We start from the raw sequence: 22000 nt of genomic DNA, 5'->3' as shown, positions 1-22000 counted from the left end.
GGGGTTAAGGGGCAGGAGCTAGGAAGGGGGAATAACAATAAATCTTAGCACCATAGGTGGGTGTTAATTAAAATCATTCTCCATATCTTTCTGATCTCTACTGCCAAAAACAGGCCTCATGGGTGTCAGGATTTCTCCATAGGTCCACGAACTATGTGTCCTGAGTACATGCAGACTAGACAATTGAAATTGGAGGTCCTGAGTTGTTATAGAACTGCCATGTCTTTTCCTCTCTCCTCCTCCTGTCTTTAAAAATGAAAGGGATGCTTTAACAATAGAGTCAGATTAATGTTTAGTTTATAGAAAAAGTTAAAAGTTAAGGGATTGGAGGAAGAGCTATCTATCTGAACTGTGTATAGTCCCTCCTCTCAGTCCACTCCATGAGTCATTTCAGTAGCTCCCCACAGATAATAAATGCGTTTCCTCAGGATCTTGGATGGATGCTTTGTATGCATCTCAAACTTGCAGTTCTTAACAGTACTTCCATCTCTCCACCCCAACCTCCCCACTCTTTTTTTTTTTGAGGGAGTTAAATCCAAAGACGAAAATCTTGCAAATTTCATTAAAATGGCTTTCCAAAGAAAATGGATTTCAACAATATCCTACTAAGCATTAGATTTGGAGATTACCAAAAGCAAATGTGTTGATTTCAATGGACTATTTTGCTAATAAATAACACTGCCTCTCTTCTTTCCTACTCAAGGAAAGCAAGACCTTTGTAGAGAGTGATCAGAGGAACAAAACTAATGCTGACCAGACAGTGGTCAAGTGTGTACTAAGGAATAAGGAATCCCTGACTTCTAGGTTCAGGATTTCCAAAGTCATACTGATTGACAAAAACACACATTGTATTAATCAAGTTGATTTCCTCTTCTGTGGATATTTTCCAGACAAATATAGGCAAAGACTCTGCCTTCCCCTGAGAATGCTTTATGTGTATATCGTATGTAAGATACTACCAAATCCCATCTCATATTTGGTTCATATGTTTGTGGACTCTCGAATGGCAATGACTTTGTTATACTTATGACTTTCCCAGGCCCCTCCAAATCCTCTTACCTTAACTAACATATCTGATGAATTTTTAAGCAATTAAGCCCAAAAACCAAATCTGGGATTAGAGAAGGCAGCCATGCCCTTTCTCAGACAGCTTTGCCTATAACAAATACCAGATGGTTAAAAAGTGAGCCCAGATTAAATCAGTCAATAAGCATTTATTAGATGCCTACTGTGTGCCATAGATTAAAGATCTAGGCCTGGAAAGGAGCTCATAGGTCATAGAATCTACCTTTCTCATTTTATAGATGAGGAAATATATTGTTCAACATAGAGGAGAGGATAGAGGCAGGTCTGTTTGTTTTGTTTATTTGTTTGTTTTCAAGGCAATGGGGTTAAGTGGCTTGCCCGAGGTCACACAGCTAGGTAATTATTAAGTGTCTGAGGTCAAATTTGAACTCAGATGGTCCTGACTCCAAGGCCTGTGCTCTATCCACTGTGCCACCTAGCTGCCCCTAGAGGCAGGTCAATAGCACTGACCAGCATGGGGAGGGGGAAGATTATTTTATTTAGAAACTTCCTTAACCTGCTTGTAATGAAAGATCAAATCAAATAGGGGGCAGCTAAATGATTCAGTGAATAGAGAGCTAGGGCTCAGGAAGTTCTGCGTTCAAATCTAGTCTCAGTCACTGACTAGCCAGGCAAGTCCCTTAACTAGCTTCTATTTGCCTCAGTTCTTCACCTATAAATTGGGGTCACTGGAGAAGGAAATGGTAATGGTAATCACTCTATTATGTTTCCCATAAACAAAAAGCCCATGACATTGTATAGAATCAGACACAGCTAAATAACAATTAATCAAGTAGAAGCTTCTTTGGGTATCCTTTAAAATTATAGTGTTTTTAAGAAAAGTATTGTCATTCAGGACTTTTCATAAAAGATTAAAATAGTATTTTTTAAAGTTAACATCCAAACTAATAGTTACCCAAAAGAGTTTTCATAAAAGATTAAAATAATATTTTTAAAGCTAACATCCAAACTAATATTTACCCAAAAGATTGGGGATTCAAATATAGCTTGGGCTTAGTAATTGATAGGTCTAGTTTACAAAAGGCAGCAACCATGTAGAATGTGTGTCCTTAGAGGTCTAGCAGCCAAAATGAGTTTAATGTAATATAAAAATATCCTGGGGGCATGTTCTCCCTAAGAGTATAGGAGTCTAGTTTTATTCAAGACCTCTGGGGCTTATACTTTTCCTTTCAGTTATACTCTTATCAAACCCAGTTGTTTTTCTAACTTTCTTTGAAGCCCTTGATTCCTATCATTCTGTGCAATGGGGAGCCAAGTTGGTGGTGGGAGGTGTCTAGAGGAGGAATATGGTGTTTTATAAACTTAAAATTTTCATGAAGATTTCTTGGTCCCAGGTTGATCCTGGAAATTTCTTTAATGATATCTTTGGGAAAGTTATGATTTGATCCCTTTTGGTATTAATTCCCTGACAGTTACCTGTAGAAATGGTCTTAGTGTATTAATGCACACTATTTTTTTTTCTTGTACAAATGCAATGTCCTAACATTCTATTTATGCCTTTTCCACCTTTGGCTGGAGTGATTAAATCATTTTCCCCCTGCTCATCTATACCAGTGGGAAGGCATATGGAAAAATTTTGGTGCCACCCTCCCTTTTTTTCTGTTCTTCTTTGTTCCACCTCTCCATATCTCTTAGTGAGACTTGGGTAGGTTTCCCAAAGAAAGATCTATGAATTGTATTTGTGCTGCTAATCTTGGACCAATCATCAAAAGAACTATGATCTCCCTGCTTTACCCAGGGGAAAAGCAATCTTTTTTCTTAACTAGACTGGAAAAGTATCTTAATGCATTCTTTAGCAGATAAGTGACCTTAGGCAAGTAACTTATTTCACTGTTTTATGCTTCAATTTCCTCATGTATAAAATGGGGAAAGTATTAATAGGATGTGAATTATTTTGACTGTCTTCAAATTCTGGATAATGTGTGTGTATATATATATATATATATGTATATATATATATATATCAAGGTTTTTTTTTATTCTTTGTTAAAATGGCAGCAAAGGTACTGTGACCACCTACTTAATAGATAGCGTGTGTTCTCTGGGTCATTTGCAACATGATGGGTTTTTCCAGTGCTCTATTTATAGAGATAGGTCAAAAATATCACTTCCTTTGGTCATAGACCTAAAGTCACGTGTTGGTTCTAGAGACCTGCTTAAGTATATGCTCATACAAAATACAGCTGGCTTCCAGGTTCAGTCAGTGAACCACAAGCCCCTAAGGAAACTAATTCTACTAGAAAATGGATTTTTGAGCTTGCCCCAATAGCCTCATTTGTTAAAATTTCAACGATGGCCTTGGGGTCATAACAGTCTTACCTTTCCCTTACCAGTCATTCTCCATGTCAGCCCCCCATGTATCATATGCTGTCAGTGTATTAATTTTTTCTACTTTGAATGTCAGCTGTTTAAACTAAACTTTTAAAGAGCTGAATTTTTTTCTACTTTGAATACAAAAGTGACTTTGAAATTATTTGAATGTCTTTCCGTAAACTTTTGAGAATTTAATGGGAACTGGATCAGAGAAAAGGTTAAACAGAATGTGAATTAATCCAAATGAGACATCATTGAGTTTTGCAGTAAATGTGTGTAAGTGGGGGAGGGTGGTAAGGGCAGGATGTAGGAAAGCAGGTTTGGTTCACTCTCAAATAATCAAGGAAAACTCTCTTACAACTCCTTTATTCACATAACAGAACAAAATCTACCTAGGAGACTGAAGTCATTTATTGTAACAGGTTTTTGTCTGTTTGTTTGTAGTTTTACTGAAATGGCCATGAAAGTATATCCAGACAGGCTGTTACTTCTCCCCAGGGGAGATCATCCTGTTAGTTTCTTCCCAACTAAAAGAGGGTGATAGACAATAGCCTTTGTGAATTTTTGTCCACCACAAATCCTGGATTTTAATTGGGCACACAGAATTCAGTTCTATTTAAGTCAATTTTTTGAATAGTTATTAAGCATATTGCTATATGCAAAACACTATGCTAAGCTTGAAGATATGGAAATATAAATGAAACAGACCTTTCTCTTAAAGCACTTACAATATAATAGAGAGAAAATGAAATGTACCCATGTAATTTATTATCATTATTTACTAGTAGCAACTGTTCATACAATAACAGCAATGCCTCCTTTTATATTTCTTCCTCTCTTGACTTAGAGTTATTACCTATGGTAGCCAAAGGAATTTCTGCTTTTCCATCCTTTAGGATGAATTTAAAGAAAGAACTGTCTTTCTATACTCCAGGCAATTTGAAAGAATAGAGGGGAAGGTGGGGGTGATGATCAAGCTTGATGGACTTGCTCATCCCTTCAGTGCAACAACCAGGGACAGTTTTGGGCTATCTGCAATGGAGAATACCATCTGTATCCAGAGAAAGAATTATGGACTTTGAACAAAGACCAAAGACTATTACTGTCACCTTAGAAAAAAATGTTATATTATTATGTAATTTTACTATCTCATAGTTTATTTTTCTTCCTTAAGGATATGATTTCTCTGTCATCAAACTGAGATCAATGTATAACATGGAACCAATGTAAAGACTAAGAATGCCTTCTGTGGGGGTTAGGGGGAGGAAAGCAAGAATGGAGGAAAAATTATAAAACTCAAAATAAATAAAATCTTTCTTAAAAAATAGGGGGCAGGAAATTCTAAGAGATTTTCTGAAATAAAGCATTATTAACTCCCTGGGGACCTAATATTATTATTAACTTTTAATTTTAATTAAATTTTCTGATGTAAAGTATTATGAACTACTTGGAGAGTAGAGGGAACAGCATAATAGACGGAAAACCAGAATAAAAAGATTTCTAAAAACTTAGGAATCTTGGGAAAGCTGGGTGATTCAGTGGATAGAGTGCCAGGGCCTTCAGTCAGGAAGACTCATCTTTTGTTGTTGTTCAAGTGTTTTCAATTTTTTGTGACTTGTTAGGGGTTTTCTTGGCAAAGATACTGGAATAGTTTGTCATTTCCTTATCCATTTCATTTTATAGATGAGTAGATTGATGTAAATAAGATTAAGTGACTTGCCCAAAGGTCACACATTTAGTACCTGTCCAAGGTCAGATTTGAAGTCAGGATGTTGATTATATGGAGCTTGAAATGAGTAAAAACTCTTCTTTCTGATTCAAATCTGATCTCAAATAATTGGTATCTGTGTGACCCTGAGCAAGTCACTTTACCCCCTTTGCCTCAGCCTTTTCATCTATAAAATGACAAACTACTCCAATGTTTTTGCCAAGACAGTCCCAAATGGTGTCATGAAGAGTTGAAAACAACTGAATATGAACAAAGAATGTCAGTGTTCGAAGCGACGTAGATGTAGTCTAAATTATGTCCTGATTTTGTAAATGGGGAAGCTGAGCCTCGCCAGAGTTAAATGACTTACTTAACCAAGATTACTTAGCTGGCTCATGATAGAGGACAGCACATGGTTTCTTGACTTTTTTTCATTGCTACACTATTGTTCCCATTGCCTTTCCTACTTCCTATGCCTGTTTTTTGTCTTTCTTTTTCTCCCTTTTTTCTCTTCCCCCCTCTGCCTCCCCCCCTCAAATCACACACACACACACACACACACACACACACACACACACACACACACACTCACAAATGGCAGTAACAAAATAAAAAAAAATCAAAAGTAGAGTCCAATCTAGGGTCAGTCCATTCACTATTAGAAAATAGAACCCTGACAAAATAAACAAACAAAAGCCCATCTCCTTCCATGAGTTCATATAAGTCCAGATAGCATTTGTAAGAATTTTCATTCAAATTCTTGATATTTTCTCTTTCCTAGTCTTGATTAAAAAAAAAATCTGGAGTGAGAGGAGGGTCAGGTTAATCCAACTGTACTTGGCCTTGAATCTCTGTATCACAAATGTTTGAGAATCCCTAGTTTGTTTTCACATTTGCTGTTCTGAAATATAAGAATATATCATTTGGAGAAGAGACTTTGTTGAAGATTAGCTTTGCTCCCTGAGAACTGTCTTGCACCAAAGCCATAAATTGAAAAATTTTCAGAGGAGGAGATTTCCCATCAGAGGCTGGCCTCTTCCTCTTACAGCTCCTGCCCAACCTCCTTCCAAATGCTGACACAGCCTGCTATAAGTGGGTTTATGATCTGGGGAAACCAAGTATATGTAATAGTGAGGATCCTGATTGCTCAAGGACTCAACCAAGCTCAGCATATTTGTAAGATGGGATGACCCTTTGGCTTAAGTGAAAGATGTACTTTCCTGCCCAGGTCTTACCTCTCTCCCAATCCCCCCCCCCCCAATGTTCCCAGCAAAGTATGGACTTGATATTAAAGACAGCTGTGGTGAAAGGAACTTCTACATTCCAAATTTCTAGTTTTAACTACACCAATACTGAATTCTACTACCTTGACTATTATTAGCAAAAGTTAAAATATTAAAAGGACAATGGTAAAACTGCTGTGGGTCTTTATAAATTCCATATTTCATATTCATCACTATCATTGTATTTATATGTATCATCTAAAAGGTCACCATGGACTTTTTGTTACCTGGAAGCAAGTATTACTATTCAAATTTTACAGATGGAAAAACAATCACAGAGTTAGTTATGTGATTTACCGAAAGTCCCTTAGAGAGCCACTGAGGATTCTGGGAACTGAGTAAAAGAGTTGCTTTATAGTCTATACCTAAGATATCAATTACAAGTCAGATCCTGCTATGTTTAAAAAAAAAATCCCTGGTTAATGAAAAAAAATTAAATTCCAGTTCACTTATTTTTAGCAACACCCTCACAATAAAATACTAAAAATATGCTTTGGGCAATTCTAACCCTTCAGCCACAAAGAATTATACACTTAATTTTGCAATTCAGTTGGTTTAGTAGAACATATTCACAGGTCCAAAAGAGTGATTTAATCTCATCTACCCCATTCTTTTTACAGATGAAGAAACTGAAAACTAGAGTAACAGTTAAGTGACTTGTCCAAGTTAGTACAAATAAAAAGGATGTAAATTCTTGCTTTCAAGTTCAGCACTCTCCTCAAAGGGCTTAACAGGTTCAGTTTTGCATTTCCCATTCAGGTCAGCTAAGTCATAGATGTAGAACACTGTATTGCTCAATTCAATGACATGTCTAGATAAATTTTTTTTCTGAAAAACAAACAAATAAATTCCTCTTTGCTTCAATTTCTTCCACGGAAAATGAAGATGATTTCTATTGTCTATGGAAATATTTGGAATTCAAGAGAGTAAAAAGAAAATTTTTTTTAAAAGCCATTGAATTTCCTCCTTGGAAAATGTTAGACAAGAGATATTACTAAATATCAATACTTGAGGGGATACAACTTCACATCTTTGCTTATATGCCCTTGTTGAGAGTGTTACTAAATTTATAATTGAGCCATTATTTCAAAAAGTGAAATATAATATGTCTGCCCTCTCCCTGTTTCCTGCCCCAACTGACCTCAACCAACCCCTCTTCATACCTTCAATACTTTTCCAATGTTTTCTTAAAATTCAAGTCGCTATTACACAAAGTCAAGTCAGAAACATCCTTCCTCTCAGTTCTGTCCAGTATTGCCAATCATATTCCCAGGGCTTATTCAGTTCCAAGCCACCTGGTCTATGTGGGGCCAGCTGAAGGGCTAGCTGAATCAGGTTAAACAACTTGCCAGACTGGGACATGTATTGCATTTCTGGAAACCCCTTACCCTCAGCTATCAATGTACATCAGAACAGAGGAAGCTAAACACTTGCCTGAGGGCTGTGCAGAGTCAGGTGTTTGATAAGATGCTGAGATCACACCCTTAGTCAATCTCTTCCCAAAGACCAGTCATCCATAAGAATTTTCAGTCTTCCTTGGGGCCTAGTATCAGCTGAGAAGGCAGAAAAAGAGACTTAGTTCATTTGAGAGATGACTTTATCATCATTTAAGAGTCTGTCATCTTTAGTTTTGTGGTGGTGTAACATTTTTAAGCCTTCACTGATGGAAGCCTCCTCAAGCTTACTTACCAATACTTCAGGTGGTGCTGGGGAAAACATTGCCCTTTGGATAAACCCTAACACACACCCCCAGAGACCATCAAACAGGATGACATTTGTTTTGACCTATCATTTAGAACTAAAGTAAGGGGCAGTAGAAAGAGTACTAGAACATTTTTAGAACTCTTTTCTCATCTGAAAAATGAGTGAGTTGGACTAAAAGACTTCAGAGGTCCCTTCTATTTCTAAACCTATGGCTCTATGACCCTATGATTTCCAGATATGTCTTGTACCAATAAAAAGTAATTTCATTCTTCTTATCTGTGGGATCTAAAAACTCATATATTATCTCCCCTCTAAAAAACAAATTCTTGATTTGTTTCCTAGTAAATTTAGGGTTACAGGAAAAACCAAGTGGATAAACAATATTTCCACACTATAGAGTTTGATAGGCAACCCACTAAGCAGGTCTACCCTAGCATAAATCAGATGATTATGAGCTAAACTTAGAATTGGGTCAGATCTATAAGGGGTATACTACAAATCTTAATTTATAGAAAGTCTTTATAACATGATAAAGATTATTTCTGATTCAGAAAAATTTATGAGAGACTAGACATGTAAAGAGACTGGATTTGGAGTAAAGAGAAAAGATTCTTCTGGTTTCTGAAACTTTAATAATCTCAAGAAACTCCAAAATCACATTAGCTTATTTAACTGGGGAGGTTTTTATCCAAACTGCTCCAAAAAATACTTATTAATCAAATGCTAAATACTAGATGCCAAAGTAGTACTAGACACTTAAGATATAGGGCAAAAAGATGAAAAGCAATCTCTGCCTTCAGGAAACTTGAATTCCTTTATAGGCATACAACATGTAAATAGAAATGTATTTAACAATTTGAGGAAAGAAAAAGCACCAACAATTAGGAGAATCAGGCAATTTGATGGTACAGTGATTAGAACTCTGGACTTAGAGTCAGAAAGACCTGAGTTCAAATACTTTCTAGTTGTATGGCCCTGGAAAAACTGAACTTCTTTTTGCCTCAGTTTCCTCATCTGTAAAATGGGGAAAATAATAGCACCTAAAACTTCTCAGCTAGGAAAATCAAATGAGATAATAATAGTAAAGTGTTTAGCATAGTTCCTGCCATATATAGCAGATATTTAAATGTTAGCCAAGGTCATCATTATTATTAACTAGGAAAGGTTTTCTATAGAAAATTATATGTGTGAGGAACCATAACCTGAACTTTATTCCATGGGTGATTGTGCTATAGTGCCAAAATAATGACTTTTTATGAAGTTGTAAACTGATGGTGCCAGTGGTTGTTAGTATCAGTTCCTGATTAGAAGATATACTTAGCATTTATTTAATTGTTTTCATGGTGGCTCAACTCAGAAACTATAGTGTTTATTTTCAGTCTGGGCAATATGGTAAACTTTGGAATAAGGAAAACTTGAGTTCAAGTTTCAACATGTATTAACTATCAGATCTTGGATAAGTCACTGCCTTTGGCAATGCTCTAAGACCTTCCTACAATAAATAACAGATGAGTTGCTCATCTGCTTCAGTAGAGGAAGGCTCCACACTATGAGTTCCCTACCCTGGTGAAATCACAAGTCTGTCCTCCTATCCCTCCTCCAAAAGAAATCCTTGAACTCATTCCCTTTCAACATGATCCCCATAGGTACTTTATAGACAATGAATAAAAATTGAATTTAGATCTTTACAATACATCTGGATAATTTCAGATTCCTCTGGATCCAGGTGTTTGATAACTGCTCTAGGGAATACATGGAGTCACAGTGTGAACACCAGACTGATTCTCCATTATCTTGACTCAAAGAGAAGACAGGTAAGCCCCTTGTATATAATATGCCTTGTATTCATTCACTCATTTATCTTCCCATTTTCACTAAGCTAGACCAGGTCCTTTCACATGCTTCCTGAGTAGTCTCTTTACCTCTCTGTTCCTCTTTTTTCTCACCCTATGCAATGCTATCTCATCAAACTTTCAAATAAGTACACAGTTTTGATTATATAGGTCACCACTCAAAAACTTCATGGATCCCTCATTAATAATAGCTAAGTATAGAGACTAAATACTAAGAACTTTACAATGTCTACCTCATTTGATCTTTATAGTAACCCTGGGAGGTAGGTGCTAGTTTTGTTCCCATTTTACAGATGAGGAAATTGAGGCAAACAGTGGTTCAAGAGTTTGCCCAAAATCATACAACTAGTAAATGTCTGAGGCTGGATTTGAACTTGAGTCTTCCTAACTCCAGGCCCAGAACTCTGTCCACTATGCTACCTAGTTACCAACAAAACAAAGTCCAACCAAAGCTCTCCACAGTTTGGTTGCAACCTACTTTTCCATACTTATTTTTGGGGGGTAAGACAAGGGAGAAAGTACTCTGTTCCAGGTACTTAGAGAGGGAGGACAGTTGAAGGGATGAGGAAAGGTTTCCTCTTGAAGAAAGAGGAATTCTCTTAAGATGGGGATGAATAAAGAGTGAATTTTTAAACTAATACGTTTTTTAATTTAATTTTAAAAAAAGTTAATTAGAACTATATAGACAACTAGTAGAAAGGCAAAGAAGGGACACCCTCTAAGCTTATCTACTCTCCTCATGTCCTCCTCACTCTCCACCCCTTACAATCTGGCTTCTGATCCCATCACTCAACTAAAACTGATCTCTAATTCTGCCAGTGATCTCTTAATTTCCAAATCTTATGAACTTTCCAAATCCTCATCCTTCTTAATTATCAGCCACTTCTTGCACCCTTCACCACAACTTCCTTCCAGATTTCTCTCTCCTTTTCAGCTTTTGTGAGGTGGTTCTTTTCCTGCCCATTTGACATGTTCTCTGTCAACTTCCCAGGAGCATCATTCATTTCCCAACTCCTGCTTGTGGGCAGCACCAGGGCTTTCTCTACTTTACCCAGATTCTGTTTTGATGATTCCATCAGCAACCAGATTACTTGCTAAGGATGATAATGATGAAATATTTATTAAGCACCATATGGCTAGGCAGTATGCTAAACATGCTGTGTGTGTGTGTATGTGTGTGTGTTTGTGTGTATGTGTGTGTTTGTGTGTGTGTGTGTGTGTGTGTGTGTGTGTGTGTTTGGGGGAGTGATATAAATGTGACTGTGCAAGACAATCACTGTCCTCAAAGATCATGCTTTCTACAAGGGGAGGACAACACATATAAGACCTGGGAAAAAGGGAGGAACATGTACAGCAGCATCATGATTTGGAAACAATTGATAAGTGAAGTGAAAGCCTAGTTCTTGGTGAAATAAATGGAAAACTGACCCATCAGAGTCCAGTATCCAAGGTTCAAATGGGAGGGGGATGAAGAAGAAGAGGATAATAGTTGGAGTACAGTGATTATGGTTTGGAAGTAACCTTTTTCCTTGTCCTGATCTCCAGTTCTGCATCATCAAATGCTGAACATTTTCATTTGGATATCTCATCTGTATCACAAATATTATTATATTCCTTTAAATCCCACTTGTTCCAAACTTTCCAAATTCCCCTATTTCTGTTAAGGGTATAACCATACTTTAACTCACTCAGATTCAACATCCTGGACTCTTCCCTCTCCTTCACCTTCCCATCTAATCAGTTGCTAAAATGTGTTGATTCTTTCACCTAGATTTGGATTATTACAATAGCTTCCCAACTGCCCTCTTCATTTCCAACCTCTGTCCTCTAATCAATCCTCTACAAAATAGCCAAAATGATCTTCCTTAAAACACAGATATGGGCGGAGCCAAGATGGCGACATGAAGGGATCGAGTCTTAGGAGCTCTCTGATAAAAACTCATAAACTAAGGACTCTAACTAAACTTTCAAGAGACAGAATCCACAAAGGGACCCAGTGAGGCAGTTCTCCTACTCAAGTTAACCTGGAAAAAGAGCAGAAAGGCTCTGCTCCCCGGGGCCGGAGGGGCAGCCCGCCAGAGGGGTGGCCCACCAGAGCCAAAGAACTTCAGCCTCCCAGAGGCAGCCCCAGGGCGCTGGGAGCCTCAGCTCACAGCAGTGGGGGAGTCTTCTGAGCTGCACCCCGGGGAGCACCGGCACAAAGGGGGACCTCTGCCAGAGCAAGCACGTGGAGCCCAGCCCTTGGGGCACACAGCCCACAGCCTGGACCCAGCCTGGTCTTTCGAAGCCTGGTCTTTCAGCAGCCTAGACCCGGAAACAGAAGCAGGTGGAGCCTGTAAGCAGGAGCCCCCAGGGCATGAGCCCATTGAGCTCAGGGAGGGGAGTGAAGAGAGACTACAGAGCTCTGTCCTCTGCCCCTGGAACAGGACTCTGGAGCTCTGACCACATTCAGATCCTAATCGCAGTCTAGGCCCCCCAATAGAACAGCAGGGCCCTCCCCACCTCAGCCCCGTGGCAGAGAGGGGCGCCTATAGTCATTCACAGACCAGGAGGGAGGACAGAACCTCACACACTGAGACCCTTGTGAGAGTGTCCCAAAAGCTCAGGAAACACCCCCAAAAAAACAGGCTTAGGCTGGGAAAATGAACAAAGAAACAAGAGGAAGACCATTTAGAAATATTTTGCAAATGAGCCCAAGAAGGATCAAAATACTCAGTCTGAAGATGAGGAAGCACAAGCTCCTGCATCTAAGGACTCCAAGAAAAACAGAAATTGGGCTCAGGCTATGATAGAGCTCAAAAAAGACTTTGAAAATCAAATGAGGGAGTTAGAAGAAAAACTGGGAAAAGAAAGGAGAGAGATGCAGGAAAAACATGAAAATGAAGTCAGCAGCTTAGTCAAGGAAATCCAAAAAAATGCTGAAGAAAATAGCATGCTAAAAACCAGCTTAGGTCAAATGGATAAAACAGTTCAAAAAGTTATTGAGGAGAAGAATGCTTTAAAAAGCAAAATTGGCCAGATGGAAAAAGAGATAAGAAAACTCTCTGAGGAGAATAAATCCTTCAGACAAAGAATAGAATTCAGGGAGATTGATGAATTTACCAGAAATCAGGAATCAATACTTCAAAACCAAAAAAAATGAAAAATTAAAAGAAAATGTGAAATACCTCATTGAAAAAACAACTGATATGGAAAACAGACTTAGGAAAGATAATTTGAAAATTATTGGAATAGCTGAAAGTCATGATCAGGAAAAGAGCCTTGACATCATTTTCAAAGAATTACTACAGGAAAATTGCCCTGATATTCTAGAAGCAGAGGGCAAAATAGAAATGGAGAGAATCCACTGATCCCCCCAAGAAAGAGATCCCAAAAAACCAACCCCCAGGAATATTATAGCCAAGTTCCAGAACTCCCAAGTCAAAGAGAAAATATTACAAGCAGCCAGAAGGACACAGTTCAAATATCATGGAGCTGTAGTCAGGATCACACAGGACTTAGCAGCAACTACATTGGAAGCTCTCGTAGGGCTTGGAATACAATATACCAGAAGGCAAAAGAGCTTAGAATGCAGCCAAGAATGAACTACCCAGCAAGGCTGAATGTCCTCTTCCAGGGAAAAAGATGGACTTTCAATGAACCAGGGGAATTTCAAAGGTTCCTTTTGGAATGGCCAGAGCTGAACAGAAGGTTTGATCTTCAGATACAGGACTCAGTTGAAGCATGGAGATTGGAGGAGAGGGGGGAAATATGAGGGACTTAATGAGGATGAATTGTATATATAGAAAAATGATACTGATAATATTCATATGAACCTTCTCAGTTAATAGAGCAGGTAGAGGGAGCTTTTATAGTTGAAGCACAGGAGAAAGCTGAATTTGAATATAAAATATGGTATAAAAATGGAGTCAATAGAAAAAAAGGAAATGGAATGGGAGAAAGAAAAAGGAGAGGGGGAATAGTCCAAGCTATTTCACATAATAAGATTTTTTTATTACAATGAGCTATTGCAATGATATGGAAGGGGGGAGGCAAGGGGGAATGAGGGAACCTTTGCTCTCATCAGAGATGGCTAGGAGAGGAAACAGCAAATATACTCAATGGGGTATAGACAACTGGAGTAAGAAGGAGGGGGGAGCAGGGGGAAGGGGTGGGGATGTGAATAAAGGAGGAGAGGATGGACCATGGGGGGACAGTGGTCAGATATAACACATTTTCTTTTTTTACTTCTTGCAAGGGGCTAGGATTGGATGGCCTGCCCAGGACCATAGGGCCAGGTGGATTCTGGGCCTAAGGGGTGGTATGGGGGCTCAGGGCTTCTTGGCCCCAGGACCAGGGATCTGTCTGCTGTGCCACTCAGCAACCCTACAGCAGAGTCAGAGTGAAAGGAGAGAGAAAATATAGTACATGGTAGTGGAGAAATAAGAAAGGAGGGAATTGCAATCAGCAATGGCAAAGTTGGAAAAATATGGAAATAACTTTTGTGATGGACTTATCATAAAGAATGTGATCCACTCACGACAGAGTTGATGGTGTTGGAACAAAGACTGAAGCACATTTTTTGTTATTATTATTTTGGGGAGGGTGCAGGGCAAGTGGGGCTGGATGGCCTGCCTGGGGCCACATAGCAGGGTGATCATTGGGTGTCTGGGGCTGGATTTGGACCCAGGTACTCCTGGCTCAAGGGCCAATGCTCTGTCTACCACCCAGTCACCCCTACTATTATTACTATTTTATTTCATTTTGGGTCTTTTTTTTTTCCTTCTTTTTGGTTTTTGCAGGGCAGTGGGGATCGGGTGGCTTGCATGTCACATGGCTGGGTGATTGTTGGGTTTATGAGGCTGGATATGGACTCGGGTGCTCGTGGCTCCAGGGCTGGTGCTTCATCCATTGCACCACCTGGCCATACCTACAATTATTACTATTATTTTTTTTAATTTTAAATTTTTTCTCCCCCCTTTACTTTTTTGCCCAAGCAAGTCTATCTATATTCATGGGGGGAGGGGTATTTTGTTTACTTGTAAACAAGTATATTTTATTAATGTAAAGAAAAACATTTGTACAAAATGAGAATAAAAAATTAATTTAAAAAAAAACACAGATATGACCATACATACTGCCCTTTCACACAAGATCTACCACAGATCACCATTGCCTTTAGGCTAACTCGCACATTTCTTTATTTGACCTTCAAATCATTCCACAATCTGTTATATGCCACCCCATTCCCACCCACATACAACTTTCCAGACTCAGCACATTCTTTTGTCACATCTAATCTGTTTTCTCTTCCTTGAATATTATATTCTCTCTCCTACCTTCATGCCTTTGAAAAGTTTGTCTTCCTCACATCCAGAATGCACTCCTCTGTTTAACTTTCTTCAAATCTCTGCTCAAGTTACAGTTTCCTATACAAGGCCTTTCCTGAACATTGCTTCTACCCCCTTCCTAGTTCTTGTTCTCTCCTTCAATATCCCCAGAAACTTAATGGAATTTATTTTCCAAATAATTTGCATATAACTTTTCTTTATATACTTCTTGTCCTCTCTCCCCAGGTCCTCTCCCTCCAGTAGTCTGTAATTTTCTTGAAGGCAGAAACTAGTTTTCATTTTATCTTTGCATGTAGTAGGAGCTCAATAAATGCTTAGTAAACTTTTAAAAATTGCTCAATCCAAAAATTGCTCATCCAATCAGAGAGACACACACACATTGCATTCCACACTCAGGTTCTGACTGTATTTTAAAAGTTAACCAAAGATATCTACATTATTTTCTATATTCATGTTTTTCTTTATTAAATCTCATATTCATAACAAGGGTTTTTTGTTGCTCATTTGTTTTTTTTTTTTGTTTGTTTTAGTTTTTGCAAGGCAATGGGGTTAAGTGGCTTGCCCAAGGCCACACAGCTAGGTAATTATTAAGTGTCTGAGGCCAGATTTGAACTCAGGTACTCCTGACTCCAGGGCTGGTGCTCTATCCACTGTGCCACCTAGCTGCCCCACTCATTTGTTTTTGTAAAAAGAAAATGGGGGGAACAGAATGTAGAGACTTTGGGAAATAGCTAGAAAGACTTTGAAGTGATCCAGGTTTCCCTTTTCTGATGATGATGATGGCAGATAGATGGAAAGAGAGAGATTCAGGAGACACTGCTTTAATACCTTTCAATAACTGTCCCTTCTCATCTGCCACTTCACCACCATCACCTCCCACACACATGTAATAAACACATTTTCTCTTTTAAAGTCAAGGATGACAAGTGCTTTCAACTACTCTACTTTCCCAAGTCCCACTTTCAGCAGGCCCAATCTGCTAGAAACACATTGTATGTAAGGGCAGAAAAAAAAATGCTCTTTTCTAAATTTTCCCTTGAAAATTCAATTAGAATCAGTTCCTGGAAAGGGACCTAACTAATTCAAACTGAGGGAGGAGTCCACTAGCTGTTTTGAGTAGGAGTATGGGAGGAACCTTTGAAGGGTGGATGAGGAAATATTTGAAGTTCAGAGTATTCTATGAAAAAGAGAACAATACTTGTATATGTCTTCTCTTACACTAACTGGGGTAATTAATGTAAGATTTCATGATTCTGATTAAAGAAGAAATTAAATCTTCTTCCATCATCTCTGAGTTAGCAGAGGATACATCCTCCTCTCCCTCCCCACCCCATAGAAAGAACCAGAACACTGAAACAGATGATTTCTCTGATTCATTGAGATTCAAATTTTTTTTTGTTCATGCCCCTCTTCCTTTCAAAAAGGGATTCAGTTTCAGTTGTTCTGACTTAGATATAAATCCCCTTATTCTTAAAAAAATTCCTACAGGTCATAATACTTTGTGCCTTATTTATGGGTCCATTCACTTTCCAGTATTCAGGCAAGTACAGAATTATTTTATAGTTATGATAGGATCTAGCCTAAGAAGAAACTTGATTATATGGCAGGGAAATTCAGGGAAGGAAGAGACCTTTATTTTTCTTAAAACAGTCTACAGTAACAGCAAAGGGAACACAGAATTCCAGCCAAGAACATTGCTTTGATTATAAATGTTCTCTACCCTTTTTCAGAGCTGCTCATGTGTGAAATCTTACCCTCTGGCTGCCTCCTCTCCTCCCCCCCCCCCCAAAGTTAAAGAATCCCCAAAAGAAGATGACCAGATTAAAAATGTCAAAAAATGGTAGAATGTTTACTCTAGAAGAATTTTTTTTTTTCAGAACACCAAGCAGAAGTGGTGGGATTAGGCAACCAAGTTATAGCTGGTCAGTTTTGCCCAGGTGTGGGCAAAAAGCTGTAGGATTTAAGTCCAATTAAATAAATGTAGAGAGTTATGCTCCACACAAAGCATATAGATGGGTACCATCCTTGCTGTTGTCTGAAGTAGACAGGATACATGCCAACATGGAAAATTCCTATTTCTAACCTTTACATTCATAAAAAAGGTAGAAAATTGATGATTTCCAAAAATACTTCTTGGGCAACTAGGTGACCTAGTGGAGAGATGAAATCGGGGCATGAAATCAAGAAGACTCAAGACTTGGACAATTATTTCTATATGACCCTGGGCAAGTCACTTAACCTTACTTGTTTTCTCATATGTAAAATGAACTGGAGAAGGAAATGATAAACCACTTTAGAATCTGCCAAGAAAATCCCAAATAGAGTTATAACGAGCTTACTGTGACTAAATAACAGAATGCTTCTTCAAACACCATTTTCAAAACAAGATTAACCTGGTTAATAAGTCATCATTTTCTAATGTTCCAAGTTAGTGAGACTTTGATTAAAACTTCTCAAATAAAAGCTTTATTTGCACAATTGCTCCATGTCCCTAAATGGAAGTTCCACTTCAAAAACCCCTTTTCCTCCCCTCCAAGTAGAACATTTGCCTCCAATACAGAGGGACTTTCTAGGAAATCTAATATAGAGAAATGGGAGATTCTGGGTCATATAGCCCCCCCTTCTATTTCTATGATACCTTCTAAAGATCAGAGGCCCAAAGGTTAGTGGCTGAGTACACTCCCATAGGTAAGGTCCATTTTAATTAGCCACTCATTCTATCAGAGCTTGCCCTAGTTCTCCAACCCAACTGATTCTGTTTTTATACACAGTCTTTCTGGGGACCAATTTCTTTGGGAATGACCCTTTCTGATGCAAACAGTAATATAGACCAGGAAAAAAAAGATTCATTTCAGTTCCATCAGTATTTAGTAACTCCTATTTGCAAAGCATGGTGCTAAAAAATAATGATACACTAGCAGAAATAAGACAGTCTCTGCCATCGGAGAATTTACTTTTGGGGGTGGTGGATTGAAGGCAAATGTACAAAGATAAGTAAAAGGAAGATATTTTTGAGGAAAGAAAGAGCATTAACAACCACTAGTAAGAAAGACTACTTGTAAATAATAGTAACTGGGCTGAGTTTTTTTTTTAATTTTATTTATTTAAGGCACCGGGGTTAAGTGGCTTGCCCAAGGTCACACAGATAGGCTAATTGCCTATCTGTGTCTGAGGCCTGATTTGAACTCAGATTCCCCTGACTCCAAGGCCAGTGCTCTATTCACTGCACCACCTAGCTGCCCCTTGGGCTGAGTTTTGAGTTGTGCAAAGGCTTGGGATGACAAGTTTAGGAAACAGAGTTTAGAACTCTACTGGAAGCAGGAAGACCTCAAATAAGGCCTCAACACATTTGCAATCTGAGTGACTCTTGGTACATCAAGAATATCACCCTCCTGATGTCTTTGGTCCTTTTCCAGAATGAAGGACAAACAACAACCTACCCTTCATGTGTTTGCCCTTCAGATTCTTAAAGAAAACTTATCTTATCCCCCTTAAATCTTCTTTTCTGCTAAATAAACATGAGCAATTTCTTCCAACCAGTCCTCATATGTGGTAGATTTATTCATCATTCTATTTTTATCTATTTTTTTTTTTAGTTTTTGCTAAGCAATGGGGTTAAGTGGCTTGCCCAAGGCCACACAGCTAGGTAATTATTAAGTGTCTGAGGTTAGATTTGAACTCAGGTACTCCTTACTACAGGGCCAGTGCTCTATCCACTGTACCACCTAGCCTCCCATTCTTTCATATATTTTGAAAAGGCTTCAGAGGTTCTCTGGTGGCTAAGAACACTAGGATGTATGTGGTGTGTTCAGGAAGAACTAACACCTCTGGTGTGAAGACTCTTAGTCCTTTTCAGGACTGTTCATTTACTTTTAGTGTTCACCTGGGACTCAACTCTCATCTCTGGTTCCAAGAAACTATAGCATGCAAAGAAGCCACACCCTGGTATAATCATCTGGGCAGTCAGGCTATACCAGGATGAGGCTAACCAAAGGACCTCAAACCTGTTGGTGAGTGAGGGGGATTTATTCCAGATATATGAAGACTTCCCCCATGGTACTTGAAATCAATTTGTTCCAATGGCCATGAAGAACTCTGAAGGAGGCATTGTGGAACACTTTTGGTCAGACATGGAAGACTCCTGGGTCATCCGCTGTATCTTGGGTCATCTCCAGTTGTCACCTTGACTTTTGTTCTGTCTTTGGACTTTGATGATTCTGGAAGGGAGAGTGAGATTGGATACTTTGCGTAATTCTACCACACTTAAATCCAATTCACACAGGAGTCAAGACATCACCCAGGGATATCATTGGTCTTCTTCTAAAACAAGGAAGAGCAACAAGTACCCCCAGATGACAACAGACCTTTCTATTGTTGTTATCAAGTAAACAAATGCCCAAGAACAAGAAATCACCAACTCCTACTCTTCTTTCCTCTGCCCTTTACTGAATAAATTTTTACCTGATCACTTCTGAGGTTCTACTATTTCATTCTTGAAAGGACAGTCACCCTTTTCCTGCTGAAATATGTTTTTAAGCTCTAATTATATGTGTCCTTTTTTCTTTTTTTTCTCCTTTGTATAACAACTCTTATATTCTTTATCATCCTGACAATGATCAAATCTCCCCTCCTCCTTTTCAGATTCCCTTCATTCCCTCTGATACCCTGAAGTTTAGAGAGGAATGATTGAAATCCCTTCTCCTTCTTCTCCAGCAGGGTGAATAACCTACTTTTCAAGCACAGAGAATAGAATAGGGTGACTATGGCAAAAAAAACAAACATCACAATCACTATGACACTGCACAATTTCCCTTATTGTCCATAATGTTTGAAATTTTCAGTCTTATGTCTTGAAAATTATTTGTGAGTGTTAGCACATCAACTCTAAGCACCTGGTTAAAACTGTACAGCCAATTACCACTGCTAAACAATTCCACTCTAATTCTTTTCCTTTAATCTTAACAACTCCATAGTCATGACCACACCTATCTGCCCTTTAGCCTTACACTGATTCTGTTATAAGGCAAAATGGTTAAGTGCCAGGCCTGGGATCAGGAAGACTCCTATCTCAGACACTGTGTAATCCTATGCAATCACTTTATCCTGTTTGCCTCAGTCTCCTCATCTGTAAATGAGAAGGAAAACCACTATAAAATCTTTGCCAAGAATACCTCAAATGAGGTCACAAAGTGTCAAAAAGGAATGAAAAACAATTAACAACAATTCTGTTTCATCAGTTTGTCCCACTCACCAATCCACTTTGACAATTTGCTTAACCCTCTAATTGTTCTACTTACCTTTCCTTACCTTTTCTTGCCAACTGTTTACTTTTTTATCTTTCATAGATGTGCTTCTTCTAGTTTTATTCTAAAGTCTTCTTAATCCTCTTTAATTCTTTTGTATCCTCTTTAATTATCCTTGATCCTGATTCTCTTAAGACATGGAAGATTATTTTACAAATTTTCTAAAACTTTATCCAAAATTTGTAGTTTGAGTCACTAATTTTCTTCTTATTCAGTCCAAGTTTTCTTTTCTGCTTTAATTTTGATTGGTATATTATTTTATTTTTCCAATTGCTGCTTATGAAAGTTCTTCAACATTCATCTACTTGCATATTTATGTTACACGATTTTCTTCTACCTTCCCCTCCCAACCCCTCCCCTCAGTGATGGTCTGGTGAATGTTGTACATGTACATTTGTGTTTACCTTGATTACATATTTGTCCATTTTTTATGAAGAATTAGGATTAAGGGAAACTAAAAAAATCATGGGATGGGAAGGAAAAAACACAAGAGAAAATTTGAAAAAGTAAACATAATAGTCATTCAGATTCTGTGAGTTTTAGATTTGTTTTTCCCCCGCTCTGGATGTGGATGGTATTGTCCATAGCAGATCTCCTAGGGCTATCCTAGATCTCTGAATTGCTGAGAGGAGCTGCATCCATCATAGTTGATCAACTCACAATGTTGTTGTTAATGTGTACAATGTTCTCTTGCTTCTGCTCTCTTTACTCAGCATCATTTAAACAATTCTTTCCATGCTTCTCTAGAGTATGACCATTCATGTTTCTTATAGAACAGTAGTACTCCATAATATTCATATGCCATAACTTGTTCAGCCATTCCCCAATTGATGGTCATCCTCTCAATTTCCAATTCTTTGCCATGACAAAAAGAGCTATTTCAAATATTTTTGAACATGTGGGACTTTTTTCTCATATTTAATGATTTTTTCTGAATATAAGCCTAGTATTGGTAAAGCTGGGTCAAATGCACCAACAATGCATTAATGTCCCAATCCTCCTACAGCCTCTCCAACATTGATTATTTTCCCTTTTTTTGTTGGTTTCCTGTTTTCTAATCCAATTCTTTGTCTACTCTATCACAATGTTCTATGGACCCCAAAATATAAAGCCAAGTAAGGAGGTTAAATGCAGGAAGAATCACTCTCTTTAGTCAGATGATTTTTGCAAATATGATGCTTACTATTTATGTAACTGAGCAGTTGCTTGGGCTTCAATTCTCTTGTGTGTAAAATGAAGAGATTTGAAAGGATAGTTTCTGAGATACATTCTAAGTTATATTTTATAAGAAGCAGCTGGACAGAGTGTTGGTCCTGGATTCATGGAAACCTAGGTTCAAAACTAGCCTCAGATGTTTGCTCTCTATGACTCTGGGCAAGTCATTTATCCTCTGTCTATCTCACTTTCTTCAAGAGTAAAA

General features: G+C 38.2%; 1 protein-coding gene across 1 annotated transcript in view; it reads left to right on the top strand.

Annotated features, from left to right (window-relative positions):
* The window catches only part of RAD51B (RAD51 paralog B), an 832520-nt gene that overhangs the window by 739607 nt on the left and 70913 nt on the right, over positions 1 to 22000 (top strand). The window contains 1 exon segment of the mRNA XM_074236283.1: positions 9805 to 9908. Within this exon segment, the coding sequence (XP_074092384.1) occupies positions 9805 to 9908 (104 nt within the window).

The sequence above is a fragment of the Macrotis lagotis genome, chromosome 4 (assembly GCF_037893015.1).
Source record: "Macrotis lagotis isolate mMagLag1 chromosome 4, bilby.v1.9.chrom.fasta, whole genome shotgun sequence".
Classification (NCBI taxonomy): Eukaryota; Metazoa; Chordata; class Mammalia; order Peramelemorphia; family Peramelidae; genus Macrotis; species Macrotis lagotis.
The sequence above is the reverse complement of the archived record's forward strand: the minus strand, read 5'-3'. Positions and strand labels throughout refer to the sequence as shown.